This window comes from Miniopterus natalensis, chromosome 1 (genome assembly GCF_054644295.1).
Source record: "Miniopterus natalensis isolate mMinNat1 chromosome 1, mMinNat1.hap1, whole genome shotgun sequence".
NCBI lineage: Eukaryota > Metazoa > Chordata > Mammalia > Chiroptera > Miniopteridae > Miniopterus > Miniopterus natalensis.
Window position 1 is genome coordinate 100203459 of NC_142081.1, and position 21234 is coordinate 100224692.

Here is a 21234-nt window from a genome sequence, read left to right on the forward strand (position 1 = left end):
TCCATTTAAAAGTAGGAGAAAAGTAAATCACAAGCATTTTGATTACTCAGAGGATTAGAAGGTAAATAAAACTTTCCTGAAGAGAAGCATTCTGTTGTGGAGTAGTGAGGTATAAGTTTGCAGAGGTTGGGTTGGTTTAGGTTTAGGAGCTTGGATTCTGTCTATGTGCCTTGGTGATCCATACATTTTCCTGAGTAGGGGAGGCACATGATTAAAGCACTATTGTAGAAAAATTTTTGAATCTTGATTTGGTGACTAGAAACAAGATTAGAATCACTGGACCTATTATTGAGGCTGTTGCTGTACTCTGAAATTGTAAGAGTGTAATCCATTATAGAATGACTTTAGAGTTCTGAAATGGAAAGGAAGAGCTAGGGTGGAGATGTTTTGAAGAAGTGATAGCATTTGAATGTGAAAGGAGGCCTAGGTAACTAGGAAAATGGCAATGTTGGCAACATAAAGTAGGTAACATTTATGTCATCCCTATAGGATGCCGGCTAGTGTTTTACTAGTGTTATTTCATTCTACTAGCACTGTGATACCTCATTGTACTCATTTTATGGATTAGGAAGCCAATTCTTAAAGAAGGTTACTGCCTAGCTTGCCCAAGTTCACCGACAAATGGTAACCTATAGTATGACTAGGACTGACACCAAAGGCTATTTTCCTTTCTGATTCCAATACATACTACATAATTAACCATTTTTGTTGTAATTTTGGAATTGTTTTTACACATTAGATTTTATATTCAACATCTTTGCAACCTCATGTCACATTAGTTCTCATTATTTCAGCTGTTGTTAAATGAAACTATTCTCTTGTTTTCTCCTTCCTATATCAATGGTATTTCCTGTTTTTAACTCATACCCAACCATTAACATCTAGATCGTACTTGCCTCCCATACCCATGTTAACCTTTCCATTACTCCCAATGACTAGCGATTTTTTTTTCTCATCTGAACTTTTATATTTCTGTATTTGCTGTTATGTAATTACTTCATAATAAATATTATTTGAATGATTCTTAGATATGAAATGCTTATTAGTGAGTACAACCCCATTGATATATTTGAAATAATAGATATAATATAAAAATATATAGTAACTGGTATGGATAAGAAAAATTACTACTTAATTTATACATGAAGGAATAAGAAAACAAAAATGACTGTGGATTTAAAGGACCTATCCAAACTGAGACGTCATTTCCTTTTTGGAAGTTCTTGGCTCCAAACAATATATGATTTAGTTTTATCATCACATGAGTTTTATAGTAGTACAGCACAATGCAACATAAGCTAAATACCTAAAAACCTGAGTTAGTTTCTCAGTTCTGCTTCTTTCAAAGTATGAGTTTGGGCAAATCACAACTTTTGACCTCTCATCTGTAAAATAGGAATACCGTTTCTTGTTGCACTCATTTTTTAGCTTGTTATGAAAATCAGATTTGATAATATAAGTGAAAACTCTTTGTAATTTGCTAAATGTGTTAGATGGCAATGTAATTATAATGTATTTATCTTAAAAAAGATTGTGTTCACTGCAGCATCTTTCTTTAGTGTTTTTGCTTTTGTTTTTAATTCAGCTTTCCACAGGCTACAAATCAAACATTGCTAGACAAATTTAAGCATCAACATGAAGAGAATTCTTACATTGAATTTCCAGCTGTGATGGAGCCTGCTTTCACCATAAAGCATTATGCCGGGAAAGTAAAATATGGGGTAAAGGTCAGTAAATTTCATATTGCATATGCCTTTAGGGTAGAGATGCATTCTTAAGTCTATACCACAATACTTTCTTTGTAGATGTGGAAGCTCTTCATCAGTAACAATTAGAGACATTATTATAAGGATACTACTGAAATTCAGATTCTACCTTATTACTGTCTTAGGTGATGTTTCTGTTGATTTCTTTCTATAGGTAAACCTGATGTCAGTCCATCTAATAGCCTTTTTAGATCTGAAAGAGTAGATAGCGTTAGTATGTCTTAAATGCACTAGTTGATCTGCGGAGTTTGTGGAATCTTTCTGTTCTCTACATCCATGAGGCCTGACAGAGGGTTCATGTCTTTATGTACCATTAGGTATTTGTGAGCTTGCACTCCTAGTGAATTTTTAAAAACTCTTTAACGCCTGTGGGAGGAAATATTCATAATTTTGTTCATTTCCTGTTTGTAATTAGTGAGCTATTACCTTTCAATCACTTGATGTTTAAGCCTGCCATTTAAGACAATTTCCCAGGCAAGGCAATGACAATATGGAGACTAGTGGAGCAATGTTTTCTCTTGGGTCTTGAGGTGAGAGTCAGAATTAAGATCACTTATTCACGAAGTGTTTATTAAACACACAGCATGCATCATACCATGTGCTTGGTATTTGGAATGATCCAATGATAAAATAGACAGATAAATATGTTCCTGGCTCTGTATATACATAAACATACATATTTACATACATATATATTTGTATGTGTGTTTGTGTATAATATAGATAAATGGGGCTATGTGCTCTTAATGAATGGGTTCTATGAGAGAAACTAGTGAAATATTGGATTTTGAATTTGTAGATCCATGAGAAACTCAGATTTTGAGAGATGACCTGAAGTAAATGTAAATGATGAATCACGAGATAGAAAAGAACCTAATATGAAAAATAACTGAAAACAGACCAGTGTTACTGTATTATAGTGAACACTGGATCTAGTGGCATAAAATGAATTCAGAGAATGGAATGCAAGTTAATTTTTAGGGCTTTTAGACGAAGTAAATGAATTTGGGTTTTGTTGAAATTATTATGGAGAGCCATAAAAAGATTTTAAAGTTAAGGATGTGATTTGGGTTTTTAAAACATTGCTTTGATTTCTGTGAGGAGAAAGAACAGCAGAGGATGGGAATGGAAGCTGGGAGGTTAAATAAGTAACTTTTTAAAACTGTTGAGGTGAAATGTTAAGATAAACTGAACCACAGGGGTGGCAGTAGAGTTGGAGGAAATCTAGATGATTATGAATATATTTCAGAGATGTAATCAGTAAACCTTATTCAGGGATTCTAGGTAAGTAAGTGACTTCTGGCTATTGCTGATGGGTGAATTTGAGGTGCTAATTTTTCAGATGGAAAAGACAGGAAGGAATAGATTTTAGACAAACATTAAGAATAACAGAGCAGAATGGTGGTTACTGGGGCGGAGCTAGAGGGCAGGGGAGTTGAGATGTTGGACTCAAACTTGCAGTTAGAAGATAGATAAATTCTGGAGATTTAATACACAGCATTGTGATTATAACTTAGTGTTCAAAGTTCTTAAGAGACTAGATCCTTTTTTTTTTTTTTTTTTAAATGAGACTAGATCTTAAATGTTCTCATCACAAAAAAGAAATGATAGTTATATGACTTGATGGAGATGTTAACACTACTATGGTGATAATCATATTGCAACATAAGTGTATCAAATCAACATGTTGTACACCTTATACAGTGTTATATGTCAGTTAAAACTCAATTTAAAAAACATTTTTAAATGCAGTTTAAAACAAATAAAAAAGCTTGAGCTATAAAATCATAGTGAGGTACATAGTGTATAAATCTAAAGTGTACGGATTTCTTTCATGTCCCTTCCCTGCTCATTCTCCCTCTCCCAGAGGCAATCACCATCCTAACTTTTTGTCCTTAGTTTTATTTGTTATTAAATTTCAGATAAATGGAAGCATACAGTTTATACATTTGTGCCTGTGATTATTCATCCATGTTATCACATAAGTTGAAAGTGAAAGGATGGGAAAAAGATTTATCATGCAAACCTCAACTTAAAGAGGTCGTATATTTACATTATTATTAGACAAAATAGACTTTAAGGCAAGAAGTATTATTAGATATAAAGTGGCACATTTGATAACCAACAAAAGTGCCAATTCAATAGAAGACATAATCATCAAAAGTTATATTACCTAATGACTTCATTTCAATATATATAAACCAAAAGAAGAGCAAAAGTAGAACTAGACAAGTCTTTCATCATAGTTGTAGATTTTAAGACACAATATTTTAGTATCAAAATAAATAGGCACAAAATCAAAAATAAAAATTAAACAGCATTCTCAAACAGCTGACCTAATTGGTATATCATAAGGATAACTAGACAGTTATTGGGTGTTTAGAAATTAAGTAAAATTCTTCTGTATAACCTATGAGTCAAAAAAGAAATCACAATGAAATATTTTAAATTGAACATTAATGAAAATACAACATATCAAAATTTATAGGGTGCATTTAAAACAAGGATTTATAACTTTAAATGTGTATATCAGAGAGAGTGATTGAAAAGTAATTATCTAAGCTTCCATCTCAAGAAACTAGGAAAAGAACAGCAGAGAACCAGCAGTTTCACCTGGGTATTTATCCTAAAAAAAACAAAAACACTAATTCGAAAAGCCATGCGTTCCTGTTTATTTCAGCATTATTTACAATAGCCAAGATATGGAAACAGTCTAAGTGCCCATCAATATACAAATGTATAAAGAAGAAGTGGTGTATATATATGTGTGTGTGTTTGTATGTATATATATATAGTGGAATAGATGACTCAGCCATAAAAAAGAATGAACTCTTGCAATCTGCAACAACATGGATGGACCAAGAGGTCCAATGAATGGATGGACCATTCATTGTGCTGAATGAAATAAGTCAGACAGAGAAAGACAAATGTCAGATGATTTCACATATATGTAGGATCTAAAAAACAAAATAAACACACAAGCAGAATAGAAACAGATTCATAGATACAGAGAGCATTTTGATGGTTGCTAAATGGGAGAGGCATTAGGGGGCATGGGGGGAAATTGTGAAGGAATTGAGATGTGCAAATTGCTAGTTATAAAAACAGTCACAGATTGTAAAGTACAGTAGTAACTATGTATAGTGTTAGATAGATACTAGACTTATTGTGGTGATCACTGCATAAGTTATATTAATATTTAATCACTATTTTGTATACCTGAAACGAATATAATATTGTATGTTAACTGTAATTGAAAAATAAAATAAAAATTATTTAAAAAAAAAGCTCAGTAAATTAAACACCCCAAAGTTAGAAGAAGGAAAAATAAAGAACAGAGATCAGTGCAATAGAGTGCAGACATGCAGTAGAGAAACTGACAGAGCCAAAAGTCAGTTACTTGAGAAGATAATAGAAAATAATACAAGTAAAAGGAATAGAAAATAACTAATTATTGAAAAAAAGATTCACAAATTATAGATATCAGAAATGGGAAAGGAGACTTAACTACATACCTTACAGATATTAAAAGAATATGAACATATTTTACCAACAAATTTGACAACATAGATAAAATGGAAAATTCCATGAGAAATGCATATTACTAAAACTGACACCAGAAAATACAGGAAAACTGAAAATCCCGTGTCTGTTAAATAAGTTGAACCAGTAGTTTAAAACTTTCCAACAAAGGAAATTCCAGGCCCACCTTGTTTTACTGGAAAATTCATTCTTTCAATTTTGAAATACCTTTAAGATGTGTAAATGGATCTCAGACTGAACAAAAAAGATCTGAGCTGGAAATACAGATTTGGGCCTTATCATATAGATGGTGCTTAAAGCCATCATTATATTTGAGTTCACCTGATGTAAGATGATTGAATGAAAAGAGTACATAAGATCAGACTCTAAGAATTTCTAATATGAAACCAGCAGTGGAGATTGAGAGGGACAGCACACAAAGTAAGTAGTAAATCACAAAATGTGGTGTTACAGAAACCAAGAGAGAGCTTCAAGAAGAATATGATTATTTTATGAAGTGTACTTAGAAATCTAGACCTATGTAGACAGAGAGACAAGACCATTACATTTGGAAAATGAAGGTGTCTAGCAGTATTTGACAGTCTCATCATGGAAAATAATTCTAGAATTTTAGGTTGTACAGTGTAGTTATAGGATGAGATGGTCAAGAATTGATGTTTCATTTCTTGCACTGGTACTTATTATGTTTGACCTTTGGCGAGCTTCTGTACCTCTGTGTTTACTTATCAATGAATTGTGGCTTATACTTGATTCTAGTGTATTGGGTAATTGATAGAATTGAGTAGGTTATGTATAGTGCTTAACTTAGTGCCTCACATCTTGTCTGCCCTGGGTAGGTATTAGCTAATGATGATGATGATGGCAGTGGCGGTGATTTGGATTTGAAAATTCTTACTTAGTTTTACTAACTTTTATTATATATACAGGTTAGGGCAAAAGTAGGTTACAGTTGTTTGTATAGAAAATAAGAAATAATAATACAAGAATAAACTGTGTTTCGTGTACTCAAAACTGTAAACCTCCTTTTGTCCCACCCTTTGCTTTTACTCAAAGGGTATTTAGGGACAAGCCAAGGACCAAGACTTCTGCTTGTTTGCCCCTTTTCCCTGTTTTCAGGTGAACAGAGAAGGATTAGGAAAGGAAAGCCCTGAAGGTAATAGGATCAGCTCCACTGCCTTCTGGACATGAGGGTAGATGACATCATACTAGGCATGTTCCTCATAGAATTCTGAGTTGGAGCTATTTTGTAAAGCTGCACAAACTTATAGTGATTTACTCATCAAGTTTCAGTCCTTTCATCTGGGTTTGGTTATAGCAAATGCCTAGACTGTACATATCAGTCTGGGACCTTCTTCCAGTAAGCTTTTTGCCTTCCCTATCTTTCCGTGGAATATTTTAACCCATTTTCTTGTGTTCTGTCCCCTCCAACCTCCATCCATGCTTTGGCAGGGGTTTTTACTACTTATTTACAGTCCTTAAGTAATCTTAATTACCTTTAAAAAATCTATATGCTGATGACATCCAAATGTATTTTCTGAAATCTCTATAGGACTCTAAGGTTAGACACATATCCATCTGCCTACTTGATGTCTGTATGCAGACATAGTATCGTGGTTATGAGTGGTTGTGTTTGAACCTTGCTTCTTCCACTTAGTGTGTGATAGGGACCGAAATAGTTAACCTCTCTGTGACTCAGTTTCCTCATCTATAAAACAGGAATAATGTTTACCTCAAGAAGTTAGGAGAACAAAATGAGCTTAAATAGGACAACACATGTAAAATGCTTAGAAGATTGTCAACACATATAGTACCTACTAATAAATGTTACTTGCTATTATAATATCCTTCCATTTTATACTTAACTTGGACAGAACTGATCTCTTAATCCTTATTTCTTATCTCCACACCTTCTTTTTTCTCTATTCTTCTCCATATCAGTATATGGCACCTCCATTCACCTAGTTACTCAAACTCCAAATATGGTGGTTAACCTAATTCCCTCATTCTCTCACCATGCCCTAATCCACCAAAAAGTCCTTTTTCCTTACCTCCATAACATACCATAAATATGATCACTATTTTCCCTTTCTATTCATTCTACCAATGTAGTCCCAGCCACTGTCAGCTCACCTGGAATATTGCAATAGCTGGTCTCCCTTTTTCTATTTGCACAATTCATTCCCCCCACAGCAACCAATGGTGTTTAGAAAACACCATTTAGCTCATGTCACCACCCTCCCAGTGATTTTCCTTTACACTTGAATAAAATCTAGATTCCTAACTCAGGTTTAAATAGTCTACATAGCCTATTTATTTGTGTAATCTTCCACTGCACTTACCCTTGCCTAGAACGCTCCAGCTCTTGCTCTTAATGCTTTTCTCATAACTTTTTCAAATCATCACCACCTATAGATCATAGATGTTCCCTTTGCTTGGAATGCTGTTCGTGACCTTCTTATGTCTGTTTCCTTTATGTTATTCAGCTTTCTTGTTATTTTATATGATACCCCTACAGAGAGGCTCTCCCTGACCACTGTTTATCAAGTGCAATAAAATTGTGGAATATACTCTCTAATTCAAATGTAGTATAGAACCTAATAGTTTTAAGATTGCGAGGACTTTATAGAAGATTTCTGGTCCAGTTAGTTACCTAGAACAGAAATTACTTCTGTTGTCCTTATTCAACCACTGTTCAAACATGTCACCCATTATCTTCTTGGTTTAATAACTTTTTCAAAAATAACACTGGTACTTTTTTCATGTAGGATTTCCGGGAAAAAAATACAGATCATATGCGCCCTGACATTGTAGCTCTTCTGAGAAGTAGCAAAAATGCATTTATATCTGGGATGATTGGAATTGATCCTGTAGCTGTTTTCCGATGGGCAGTTCTCCGAGCTTTTTTCAGAGCCATGGTTGCTTTCAGGGAAGCTGGGAAGAGACACATTCAGAGAAAAACTGGTAAGCAGTAGTATTAGTATTCTACCATGATGCATCTTAAAATTTTGTACTTCTCTAAGAAGTAGAGACATAATAATTTTATTCTGTTCTGTTTTCTTACCATAACCTAGCATCATGTTTCAGATGTAATTTTTTCTAGTGAACGCTACATGATTGAATTAAATAGATATATGATGTATGTGTGTATATATGGGTTGGTACTTTTTATTAATAAATACTGATATTTCGGAATAATGAGTGTAAAGCACATGGTATTTAGTAGGCACTCAGTAAGACATTGCTATGATTTTTAAAGGTAATTATTATTTATATAGAATTTGATATTGATACATTTCTCTGCTTCTTATGCGATAGTTTTTACTAGAAATGAAACAATTTAATGTGGAAACATAAATCAGGAGACAGAAAAATTAGGATGGAGGTAGTGTAGTATAGTGGAGATAACCTGACTTCAGTAATTAACCAAGTGTCATCTCTTCTCTTGACTGACTTCCCAACTATTTCCAGTATTTCTTGGAGTGTTAATGCTGCTTTAAAAATTGTGAGGGTAAAGTCAGATAATACATGTGCAGTATTGGTTTATGAAGTTTTTTTTTTAATTGACTGATCTTAGGGAAGGAAGAGAGAGAGACATTGATTTGTTATTCCACTTACTTATGCATTCATTGATTGATTCTTGTATGTGCCCTGACCTGGGATCAAACCCGCATCCTTATTGTATTGGGACGATGCTCTAATCAACTAAGCTACCCAGCCAGGGCTATGAAGTATTAATTTTTTTTCCTCACGCTTAACTCAGCTTATTGGATTTTACTTTCACATTTAGAAATAGTTAAAGCAGGTTACTTTTTCTGTGTGCCTCTCCCTTAAATCATAAAGTATCCTGTTTCACGTTCTGTGGGAGGGCATCTTCATAAGCACTTGTTACCTACTGCAGTCACAGTGCTGCTTGCTGTAGTTCTAGCCTTGGATAGTGCATAGTGAGCATTTTCTAATATACATGTAGTTGTTTGAAATATATTTTCTGGCCAGAGTTGCTTCAGTAGAATAGTTCTGGGTACACTTGTGTCTTTAGGACTCTGAGACTTATATGGCTTTTTGGCATGCACACTACCAGTGAAACTTCAAATTCAGCTTTGATGTATTTCAAATGAATAACTGTATTTGGGAGATTTTTATTTCTAAAATGAGAGACAAAAACTAATTGAATTTTCATTTTCATTTTTTCAGATTTTAATGTGTACAAGCTGACCTTTGTAGATAAGGGAGAGTTATAATTTTTTGTGTTTCTTTTTAAAAGTAAAAGGAGTATCTTAAACTTGCTTTGCCTTTTGCAAAGTTATTTCTAAGAAGATATCTTTACAAAAAGTTTTAAGGAAAAGTATTTTTCTTTTAAGATATGTTTTTATTTTTTATGATGGACATCAGTTTTGAAAATTTTGAAATTGATTAAGTATCCTGCTAAGATGTAACTAAGTGAAGAAACTTTTCATGTATTTACTATTAAATATATTCTTTTCTATAAAAATTATTTATGTTGTATGCTCCTTTAGCATTTAAAATATTATTTGTGGAAGCTGGTTGTATGTGTATAATAATAAGTTATACAAAGACATTCAATGTTACTAATGATCAACAAATTGAACCTGTATTATCTCCACTTTCCTAATTTCTGGATTCTTCTTGTTTTTAATCTAGTTTTTTTTCCTGGCCTATTTATTTTTTATTTTATATTAACTTTTTGAAAAACATGTCTTTATTGATCTCAAGAGAGGAAGGGATAGGGAGAGAGTGAGAGAGAAACATCAATGATGAGAGTCATTGATGGGCTGTCTCCTGCACGCCCCTCACTGGGGACAGAGCCACAACCCAGGCATGTGCCCTGACTGGGAAACGAACCTCGATCTCCTGGATCCTAAGTCAATGCTCAACTGCTGAGCCATGACCGGCCGGGCTTTCCTGGCCCATTTAGAGGTTTTATGTAATAAACTCTCTTTGAAAACTCTTTACTCTAGGATATAACATGTACACAAAAAAATGCACAAAACAAAAATTTATAGCTCAGTGAATTAATAGCAAAAACACTCCTGTAACTACCACCTAGGTTAAGAAAAAGAATATTACCAACACCCTGGAGAAAGTTTTTAAATTGTACTTCTTCTGAAGGAAAAGAAAAACTATAGGTTGTTTGCATTTTGAGCAAATGACTGAGCAGATATGTTACTGAGAATAATTGTGTTACAGTATATTAGGGTCAGTGCCAGCATTTAGCATTTTTGCTCTCTCCACACCACTTACCACCTATCATTTTCTGGTGGGTTTGGGGTAAAAGGATACCATAAAGTTAGAAATTACAGTGTTGCAAAATAAAAACTAACAGAATAACCGAAAATGGATTAAGTAGTAGATTCAGAACATTTATAATGACTGTAAATAGTATGCAAACATACCAAAGTAAAACAGGAATTGGAGATTATTTATGGAGAAGCAGAATATATGGAAGGCAGAAGGTAGCTAAGTTCAGATCTTGAATGAGAATAAGAGATCAAAGATCATACTTCTAGTGAAGGAAGAAGATGTAGACTGCACAAGTACAATATCACTTCTTTTGAGCTATCTTTATAATTTCAGTGGACTCTTAGCTAATTGTCAACAAATATCCTTACAGTGATCCAAAAATCCTGGATTTTGTTAAGAAATTCCCTGACATTTTTTTTTCTTCATGAAGCCAGATGGGAATATCAAATTAAAATCTACTTTTTAGATCTATTTTTATTTATTGACTAATCTATTTTAATTTATTGACTGATTTTAGAGAGAGCAGAAGGAAGAGAGAGAAACATCAGTTTGTTATTCCACTTATTTATGTGTTCATTGGATTCCCGAATTTGCTCCGACCAGGGATCGAACCCGCAACCTTGGTGTATCAGGATGATTCTCTAACCAAATGAGCTACCCAGCCAGAGCTTAAGTTATTTTTTAATAGACTTTCAAATTAAAGGACATGGTGTCGTTTTAAGGCCCTTAAATAAAAATAAAGTCAGTTTATTTTTTTAAAGAATAAATTTGTTACAATTGTGGAATGTGTGTTATGGTGATCAGGAAACCACACAATATTCTTAATGGTGTCATATAAGTAGGCAGTCTAAGTGAAGCCTCTTGTTGGCCCTGCTGGGAGGTAGAATGAGAAATGGTAATGATTTGTCTGGTCAGCAGTGAGGTACTGGAGAACAGATATTCCAGTGATATCATCCACCTTGCCTCTGATTTACTCCTCCTGAATAAGAAAGAGCCTGAATTAGAGTGTACAGGATAGATCATAACTTGATCCTGAATTATACAGTATGTAGAAGTGAGTATAGTAGTTCTTTATTTGGTTCTTTTGGAGTTACCCTAAATATTGTAGCCAAAGAAGAATTTTAACCACTCTAAAAAGACTAGACTGAGATGGGGAATTCAACTCTGGCATTGGGATCAAAGGCAAGAACAAGAGAGTTCAAAGTGTCATTTCAGTTTCTTTATCTACAGGGAGAGAAGCTGAAGTCACTCATATAGTGTCTGTAGATAGAGAGCTGTAATGGTTCCCACTTAACCCATTCTTCTTCCCTACCCCACTCAATGGATTGAGTGACACCAGTGTGTGCCCATTTGTTTCTACAAGTGGGAGAAGGGTTTCAGTCACCATCTATTTCCAGAAATGACCAGGTACTAAAACTGATTTAGATATCACCAGGGGTCTAGGATCTCTATGCAAGACTCTGTTTACAATTCTACTCAATACTGAAGACAGTAAAATGGATGTTAACAAACAAAACCTTGACCATCATTAATCAGACCATTATTAATCAGGCACTATAGTGTGTTGGTTAAAGAGTAAAGGTTTTATTTTGATGTCAGTGAATGATGGAGAAAGGACCTCTGAAAATTCTTTCTTCCATAAAATCAATAAGAACACTTGCAGAAAGTGTCAGAATCAGGAAATTCATTAAAGGGTTGCAGTAATTTTGAAAGTGTTTGTTCAAGAAAAAAGGCTATATATTGGTAAAGATGGCGGACTTTGTAGTGTTTTAATTTGTACTAGTTCCTCCCCAGCTCCGCTGTAGTCTTGGAAACCAGCAGCCTGGAGCACAATGAAAAGCAGCAGTGTGGCAACCACGAGGGAGAGTAGAAGGGTGTTGGAGCTCCTTCAGAGCCCCATTTCCAGAGAATTTTCATTGTTTAGTCTATTCTATTGTGTCTTCCTTGGAAGACCCCACTTGCAAGACTATCTTTATGTCTTTAACCTGATTTGTGTTTACCCAGTGTGAATATAGCCTTCTAAGGGTGTAGTCCAAAAACAATCAGAAGCAATTATTGAACATTGCATCTGCCTGATGCAGTAGATAATAGTTGGGGCAAAAACTAACCAAAATTCTTAAAAGGAAAAGCTGGGAAATGAAGTCTCCATAATAGCTTTGAAAAGTTCCCACATATTTATGGGAATCTTAGCCATGTACATGCATAGGGCTTTGTACATGCCTATCACTGTGCACATGCTCAGGAAAGACCTGAGAAGATCCTGATTTTTCAACTCTGGATTACCTTCAGACACTGCAAGCAGGAGGTGAAGGACAAGACAGAGTTGTAAATGGCCTAGCTGAGTGTTGAAGGTGTGCCCCAACACATTATACACAGTGACCCTTAACAAAGACTAGAGATTTAGTTTTCAGGCATGTAAAAATATGTCTGCAATCATTAGCTGACCACTACACTAACAGCAGAGATTTCCATGGTCACATGTGACAAGGAATGCAGACTTTACAAAATTAGTTCAGGTAAGTCCTAAGTAAGTAGCAGCATAGTCTGAGTCTAAGCATTTTTTTCTCCAAGCCCATCAAGGGGGAAATTATTGATAATAATGAGAAGAGAACATTTTTATTATTAGAATGTGTAACTTTTGGTAATACTTGTCTTATTCTCTTTTTTTTTAAATTGATTTGAGAGAGAGGAAGGGAGGGGGGAGAGAGAGAAACATCGATCAGTTGCTTCCCATATATATATGCCCAGACCGGGGATCAAACCTGCAACCTGGGTATGTGCCCTGACTGGCAATTGAATCCATGACCCTTCCTGTACAGGACATCGCTCAAACCAACTGGGCCATACCATCCAGGGCAATAGTTATCTCTTTTTGAAACATTGAACATTTGCAACTATGGGCTCTCCATGTTTGGTAAATGGGATAGTGCTTTATTAGCTTACATATTTTTATTATTGGATGTGAAAAAAATTTTCAAAATCATTTTATTTTTAGAAGCCTGGTATTTATATGTGTACTATTATCTGGTGTTAGGCTATCATAAAATTCCATCTCCTTAGCTAAAGTGTAGATGCTTATTCTCTAGATACAGAAACTAAACCAAGCTTTGCAAACCTTTTTGAATACTCTGCCTCTGTTTAACTTTTTATGAAAGGTTCTTCTTTAAGAACTATTCATAGATAAGATCTCATTCTTAATTGTACAGTAAATATGCACTAATGGAACTTTAGTTCTTTAATTTGCCTCTATCTGTTAACTATTCACTTTTGTTTTTTAAAGGCAATGTGCATAAATTTGAACTTAATGTCCTAAGCCTAGAGATATTCTCTAAGTAAATGATACTTAAGTCCCCTCAAACCTAGAAAACCTGTATTCTCTTTTAAGTCCCTTTACACTAATATTTATGGTACTGAAACTCCCTCTTCCCACCCCTCCCCCTTATTGCTTGAGTGATTCACTGTTTCAGTAGCACTAATCCGGGACTTTAGTCCTTACTTGAAAGTTCTCTCTTCCCTTTCCCACCAGTAGTTGATTTTGTCTCACTTTACAAGAATTGGTGGGGATGTACAGATTTTTCAGCTTAGTTTTAGATTTATAAATACAGAAGTGCTGCTGGGTTTTCCTGCTCTATGGTGCTTTCTTCCTACGCTTTCAACATTGACACACTTGTTGGAATTTCTACAAGTGTTGTTAATTGCAAGATTTGTGACAGAATGGTTTAACTTTTGGTAATTTGTTTTGGGTAAATTTCTCTTTGGGGTTCATCAGTGTTTCTTGCATTGTGTTGCCAACTATATGCCAATTATATTTCAGGCCTGATAAAAATGAGCCCATTAAAAAAAAAAGCCTAAACCATACCAATTGTTTTAGAAATCTCCCCAGTATTTTAAATTAGAAAAATTTTAACTCATGACACTTTGAGTACTGAAAAGGATATTTTGAATACCTAAAAGGGACCTTTATTTTTTACTGTTATTGTTGTGTAATTTCCTCAAATTGGAAAAATCATTCACCTTTAACTCCTACCACTTGATATATTTTTATATACTCTTAAGATAGTTGGCAGCATCATCCTTGATTCTCTATTGGTTTGGGCTTATGTAATGTCTTTTTCTTTTCTCCATTTTTTGTTTTTCTTTTGCCTCCTAAGGACATGATGATACAGCGCCATGTGCAATTTTGAAAAGTATGGATAGTGTTAGCTTTCTTCAACACCCAGTCCACCAGAGGAGCTTAGAGATTCTGCAGAGGTGCAAGGAAGAGAAGTACAGTAAGGCTGACAATCCTGATAAACTCTGTGTCATCACATATCCATTTGGAAATGGAAACCAGGAGCATTCTACACCAGGGTGGGACATAAATTATATAGGCAGTGTGACCTCTAGAATCCTTCCACCATTTGGTCTCAGGATATTTTTGATGAAACTTTAGTTTTTTTCTCCTAGAAAAGTTGATATACCTGTTCTTTTAATTTGAGTGTCTGTTTGCCTATGCTTCTCGAGTTGTTAATTACACTTGGTTACAGACTCTGAATTTATTTTCATTTTTGGCTTTAAAGTAACTGGGTGATGGGTAAAAATGAATAGTGATTTTCTTTCCTGCTGACTTTTTTTTTTTTAAAGCCTATTGAAATCTAATTGAGGTAAAATAAACTGCATACAAAAGCATAGAATTTGGTAAGTTTTTACATATATATGCACCTGTGAAATCATCACCACAATCAAGATGATTAATATATCCAACACTGCCACAAGTTTCCACTGCCCCTTTCTAATTCCGGCTGATTTTTATGCTTGCTTATGGTTGAATTTCAACATCAGCAGTGTTGCTTTAGTGTATCATTGGTAAAGTACTTAGTTTGATTGCAGTCCTCCTATGAGAGGACTTTCCTTTCCTATGTCTGGTTTAGAGCACAGCTACCCACATTAATGTTTTGATATAATGTTATGACAGAATCATAGTGGGTGTTCTTTTTTTAAATAAAATAGGTGTAAAAAGATGCCCTTGGTCTCCATTTCCTCCTCTTCTATTTGTTATACTCCTTCTGCATAAAAATGGGTTCTTTTGCCTGTTGTGGGATTCTAGTTATTTGGCTATTAAAATAGTGGGAATAAAGGGATACTACAGAATACTTGAAGCGTAACTCAGAAATTTGCATATAATGGACCTAAATTACTTACATTTTCTGTTCTGAGCTTTCTACAGTTTACTGCAGATAAACTTGGCTAATTTCCCAGTTTTGTGATTGAAATTCCATGAAATTTTAGTATCTAATTATCAATGAATTGAATTCTTAAAAGCAAATGTTATGGGTTTTTTCTTTAGTTCTTTTTATTTTTGCTGTCTTGGTATAAGAAAATATGTAATGCATTTTGAAAAACATTATTTAAAATATTTTCTCATTTTTAAAAAGAACAAAGGTAAGTATTTCATTAAAAAAAAGACATCCTTATATGTTACTGATAATTATTGCTGTTTTTTCTAAAAGGTATACACGTCCTTATTCCATTTATCCATCTTTCTTTTTAAAATGTTTTGGTCCATGGGACATTGTTTAACAGTCTGTAGATCTTTTGGGGAGCTTAAATGAATTGCTTTTAACTTTTAAGCAGTTGCAAATAGCTTATTTGCTTTGTTGATTTTTATGTCTCTCAGCCTGACCTTCCAAGGGTTGATTGTATTCCAGCTTGGAATATAACGTCCAGAATAGGAAGCCACTAATTTCAGCATACGCTGCATGAGGAAATTGTACATTTATCTGTGTTCACATTCAAATTTATTTCTACATTTGTAGAAGTTGGAGCTTTTTCATTATTTTAGGTAGTTTATTCTGTTTTCTATTATAGTACTACCAATAATTAAAATTTTATTATATATATAAAATTATAAATTCATGTTTGGGAGGTTGTTTTTTTAAAAAAATCAGGGTACTACCAGCTTTAGGTAATGGTGAATTGGTGAGGTGAATGAACCCTCAGGTAACAATGATAGAACCTTGAAAAAATTTAAAAATAACTATTTGAAAGCACTGGAAAAAGACCCATAGGCTACAAGACCAAAGAAGACCAAAAAGAAGCAGAAAACAGAGGAGAGTCATTCTATGTGTGGCTGTTTGCATAAAGTACTTTCCAACTCCCATAGCTCCATACTGGCTTGTGGTGTCAGAGGACAAAGTTGAGAACTGGCAAGCAGTTTGGAATTTAGGAGGAAAATCCTGGAACTGAGAGAGCTGCCAAAGGGCTAAAACCCAAAGTTAGAATATGAATACTGCCAACCATACCTGACTGACTGGTGTGAGTATACAGGAAAGAAGGACTGTAGGAGCCCTGTCAAAAAAGCACTGCAAACCAAATAGGAAATAACCTTTGAAAAATGCAACTGCAATAGGTGAGATTTGCAAATTTGCTGCTTTTTTGACTGAGGACTTTTTGTATCTGTGCATAGCTCCTGTGTGGGGAGAGCTGAATATTTACTGCCTTAGTTGGAATCCCATAAGTAGAGGAGAGAGAGAAAGAGGCAAAAAATATTTGAAGAAATAATGGCTGAAAACTTTTCATGTTTGGTTAATAAACAACTAGCTTAGAGACCCAAGAAGATCAGTGACCTTTAAGTAGAATAAATACAAAATAAAACCACAGGTAGGCACAGTATAGGCAAATTGTTAAGTGCCAAAGGTAAAGAGAAAATCTTTAAAATAGCTAAGAGAAAATATGACATTAAATATAGGGGAATAATGATATGATTAACACTTGCCATTGAAAGCAGTGGAGACTGAAAGATATCCCCAAATCATAATTAAAATAAAAGCATAACAGAGCAAAACCCCCAAACCAAAACAACTTCTAGGCAAAATTTTTCTGTATTTGTAGTTTGGGACCAGACAAGTTAACTCTCTGTTAGAAGAAAAGTTAGCTATCTATTAGAAGAAAAATCAATAGTCGTCAGAAGAACATAACGAAATCTAGTGGTGCTGCAAATTATTATTTCAGTGTCCAATTAACAGCAAAAGCATCCTTCAAAAATGAAGCTGAAATAAAGATGTTTTCAGATAAACAAAATATAGGACTATTGGTCATCATAATATGTATTCTATAAGAAATGGTCATGAAAATTCTTTAGGCTAAAGGGAAATGACACCACCAGATGATAACTTGTATATAGAGTAGAGGTTGGTAAACTTTTTCTGCAAAGGGACAGATAGTAAACATTTTAGGCTTTGTAGTGAAAGGTTAATGTGGCGCGGGCAGGCTAAATAGCCACCTCAGACGGGTGAATAAAGAAAAATTAAATTTATTAAAAGGGAATGGGGGGTATCCAAAGGAAAGGGCTACACAGCACTGAGCCAAAGGGTATTGAGTCCATGATGGCAGCAAAAATATACTTGGGACAGTGAAACAAGAAAGAGCATAGAAGAAGCAACAGAAGAACCTAGGCTGGGCTGCTTTGGTTCACTAAGAAGTCAGAGATAGAGAGGGAGACAGGTTCAAGGGTAAGCCTGGGACAAGCTACTGCTGTCCATTGCTCTCCTGGTTGCAAGTTTTGTGGTATCCCCTCAGAGGGATGGAAATGATGCTGGCATGCTCCCCTAATGGGGAGCATGTACTGGGTCCTTTGCCCTGAGTGTATTTATCTCTTTCTTGCAGAAGGAATCTTATGGGAGGTTTCAGGGCAGTGTCTCAATAGAATATTCATCAGCTTTCCAGGTGTGCTCTTTCTGGGCTCTACTGATTGGTTGGTTCCAGGGCAGGGGGTCATTAGTCAATGTAGCCTGAGGCAGCTAAGGCGCCACTTGTCTGGTTTTGCTGCTTTTATCTGGGTCTAGAGCTGAAATACAGTTGAGGCCTAGATGTTATCTTTAGGAAGGAACTCAGCTCAGAGGTTTTAGCTCAGGGGGGTCTAAGGATAGTTTACCTTGGGGACAGGTTCTTGTTTTCCCAGTTTTGGCCCTTGCTAGGCATCTGGGGCTTTCTGCCCTGGTGAGTTTCTGTACTCTAGTTTCTGTACCTGGGTTTCTGTATCAGGCCCATCTAACATGTAGGTCATATTGTTTCTGTTGAAACAACTAAGCTCTGCTGTGAAAGGAACTGTAGACAATATATGAATAAGTGGGCTTGGCTATGTTCCAGTGAAACTTTATTATGCACAGTAAAACTTGAATATCATATAATTTTCACATGCCACAAAAATATTCATCCATCGATTTTTTTTCTTCAACCATTTAAAAATATAAAAGCCATCCTTAGTTTGTAGGCCTTGCAAAAATATGCAGTGGGCTTGATTTGGCCCGTGGACTCTAGTATGCCAGTCCATGAATTATTGGAAGGAATAACAAAATCAGAAATAAAAATAAATTACTATACATATTTTCTTTTTTTCTTCTTAATTTCTTTTAAAAAGATATATGGCTATTTAAGGTAAAAATTATTACATTGTTCTGGCAGTTTAAAATGTGTCCACAAATTCTTTGATACTCCTCCCTTCAAAGGGCATATGCTGTACTTAGTGACTTGTTTCTAACACATGGAATGTGGCAGAAGTGACACTCTGACCTTTGAGATTAAGTCATAAAAGGTATTGTGGCTTTTCCTCCTCCTCTTCTTCATTTCTGGTACTCTTACCTTCTCAATACAGTGATTATTCTCTGAGATTTGGCAGGGAGGAAATTAGAGGAGTGGGGAGAAATTGGGGTTCTTGGGAATATTAGATACCGCCCCCCCTCTGAAAAGGTCAGAAGCCATGGAAAGGAGAAGGCATAAGATAGGAGGAAGAGGAAGAGCATAGAATAGAAGAACCTCATTCAGTTTGAACCTACTTTTGACCTTCAATCTAGCCTCGGGTTAATGGAGAAGGTGATGTTGATGAAAAAGATGAAGGATCAGCAATAGTCAGCTTGTGAGCTTGTTGTTCCTAATGACCCTCACCTTGCTGACAGTGGCTACTTTAATGTCCCTGACCTCAGCTTTTAGTTTAGTGTGGTTACACAAATGATTGAAATTTAAAGTATGGTGTCTGCCAAAATGGACAGTTAACAACAGAAAGTTATCTGAGAAATTCTTACATATTTGCAAAATAAGCATGTATAAATAACTCATGAGTTAAAGAAAAATTCATAAGAGAAACATGAAAGTATTTCAATCTGACTGATAATGGAAACAACATATTGCATCTTGTGTAATGCAACTAAAGAAGTTCTTAGAAGAAAATTGCTAGCTTTAAATTTTTATATTAGAAATAAAGTCAGAATACCATCAGTGATCTAACCACTGAGAAACCACCAGCAAGGGCAACTTTTTTTTTTTTTTTTGGCATCCTCACCTGTGGATATGTTTTGATTTTAGAGAGGCTTTATAAAGAGTAAAACTATTAAATTTGTAGAAGAAAACCTGAGAGAAAATCTTTGCAATCTTGGGACAGGCAAAGATTTCTTTGATGGGACATAAGAGCATGAAAAGAAATTGATAAATTGGAGTTCACTGGTTGCCTCCTGCACGTGCCCATACTGGGATTGGGACTCAAACCTGCAACCAGGTACCTGCTCTTGGCTGGGAATTGAACCCATGACCCTTTGGTGCACAGGCTGACGCTCTAACCACTGAGAAACCACCAGCAAGGGCAACTTTTTTTTTTGGATCCTCACCTGTGGATATGTTTTGTTTTTAGAGAGGAAGGGGGGTCAGGGGGAGAGAGAGAGAAAGGGAGAGAAAGAAACATCAATTGGTTGCCTCCCGCACACATTCTGACTGAGGATCGAACCTGCAAACTTTAGCTACACAGGAGGATGCTCAACCAACTGAGCTACCCAGCCAGGGCTACTTTTTCAACTTTATAAAGACCACACATGAAAATCCTATAGCAGACTTCATACTTAATGGAGAAAGATTGAATACTTCTTCCCTGACACTGAGAACATGGCAAAGATGTTTGCTTTTGCCACTCAGTTTAACAATGTACTAAAAGTAAGAAAAAGAAATAAAAGGTAAATAGAAAAGGAAGGTGTAGACAGCATAATCATCTATGTAGAAAATGCTGAGGAGTTTAAAAAATGCTCTTTGATCTAAAAAGTGAATTTAACAGTCTCATAGGATACCAGGTAAATGTATGAAATTAAATTCTAATATACTAACCATGAACACTTGGAAAGTGAAATTTATAAATTCCATCTATACATCTATAGCAGCCAGCTCCCTAGATAACCCCAGTTATCCTCATCTTCTGGTATTTACAACTTTATGTAATCTCCTCTCACATTTTACTAGTGTTGGTCTATGTGACCTATAGGACATAGAAGTGATAATATGTCACTTCTGAAATTGTTATGAAGGACTGCAGTTTCCAAGTAATTTCTTCCTAGTTGTCTCTCTGTTCACTGTCTCTAAGAGCAGCAAACTGCCATTTGCAGGTAGCCGTATTAAAAATTCTACTGAACCCTCTAGTTAGCAGGCACTGAGGCTTGCCACCAACTACATGAGTTACCTTAGAAGTGGATCCTTTAGTTCTAGCCCAGCCTTGAAATGACTGCAGCCTTGGCTGACAGCTTGAATACAACCTCATGAAAGACCTTTTCAGAACCAACTGGCTAAGCAGCTCTTGAAATCTGTTCCTCTGATATGATAACTGTTTGTTGTTTTAAAGTGCTAGGTGTTAGAGCAATTTAATATGCAGTGG

The 21234-nt window shown here is 35.2% G+C and overlaps 1 protein-coding gene across 4 annotated transcripts in view; it reads left to right on the forward strand.

Annotated features, from left to right (window-relative positions):
- MYO9A (myosin IXA) overlaps positions 1 to 21234 on the forward strand; it is a 272449-nt gene that overhangs the window by 129078 nt on the left and 122137 nt on the right. For all 4 annotated transcript variants that reach the window (XM_016201287.2, XM_016201296.2, XM_016201314.2 and 1 more), the window contains 3 exons: positions 1586 to 1727; positions 8075 to 8270; positions 14720 to 14839. In XM_016201287.2, coding sequence (XP_016056773.2) covers positions 1586 to 1727; positions 8075 to 8270; positions 14720 to 14839 — 458 coding nt within the window. The remainder of the gene's footprint in view (positions 1 to 1585; positions 1728 to 8074; positions 8271 to 14719; positions 14840 to 21234) is intronic.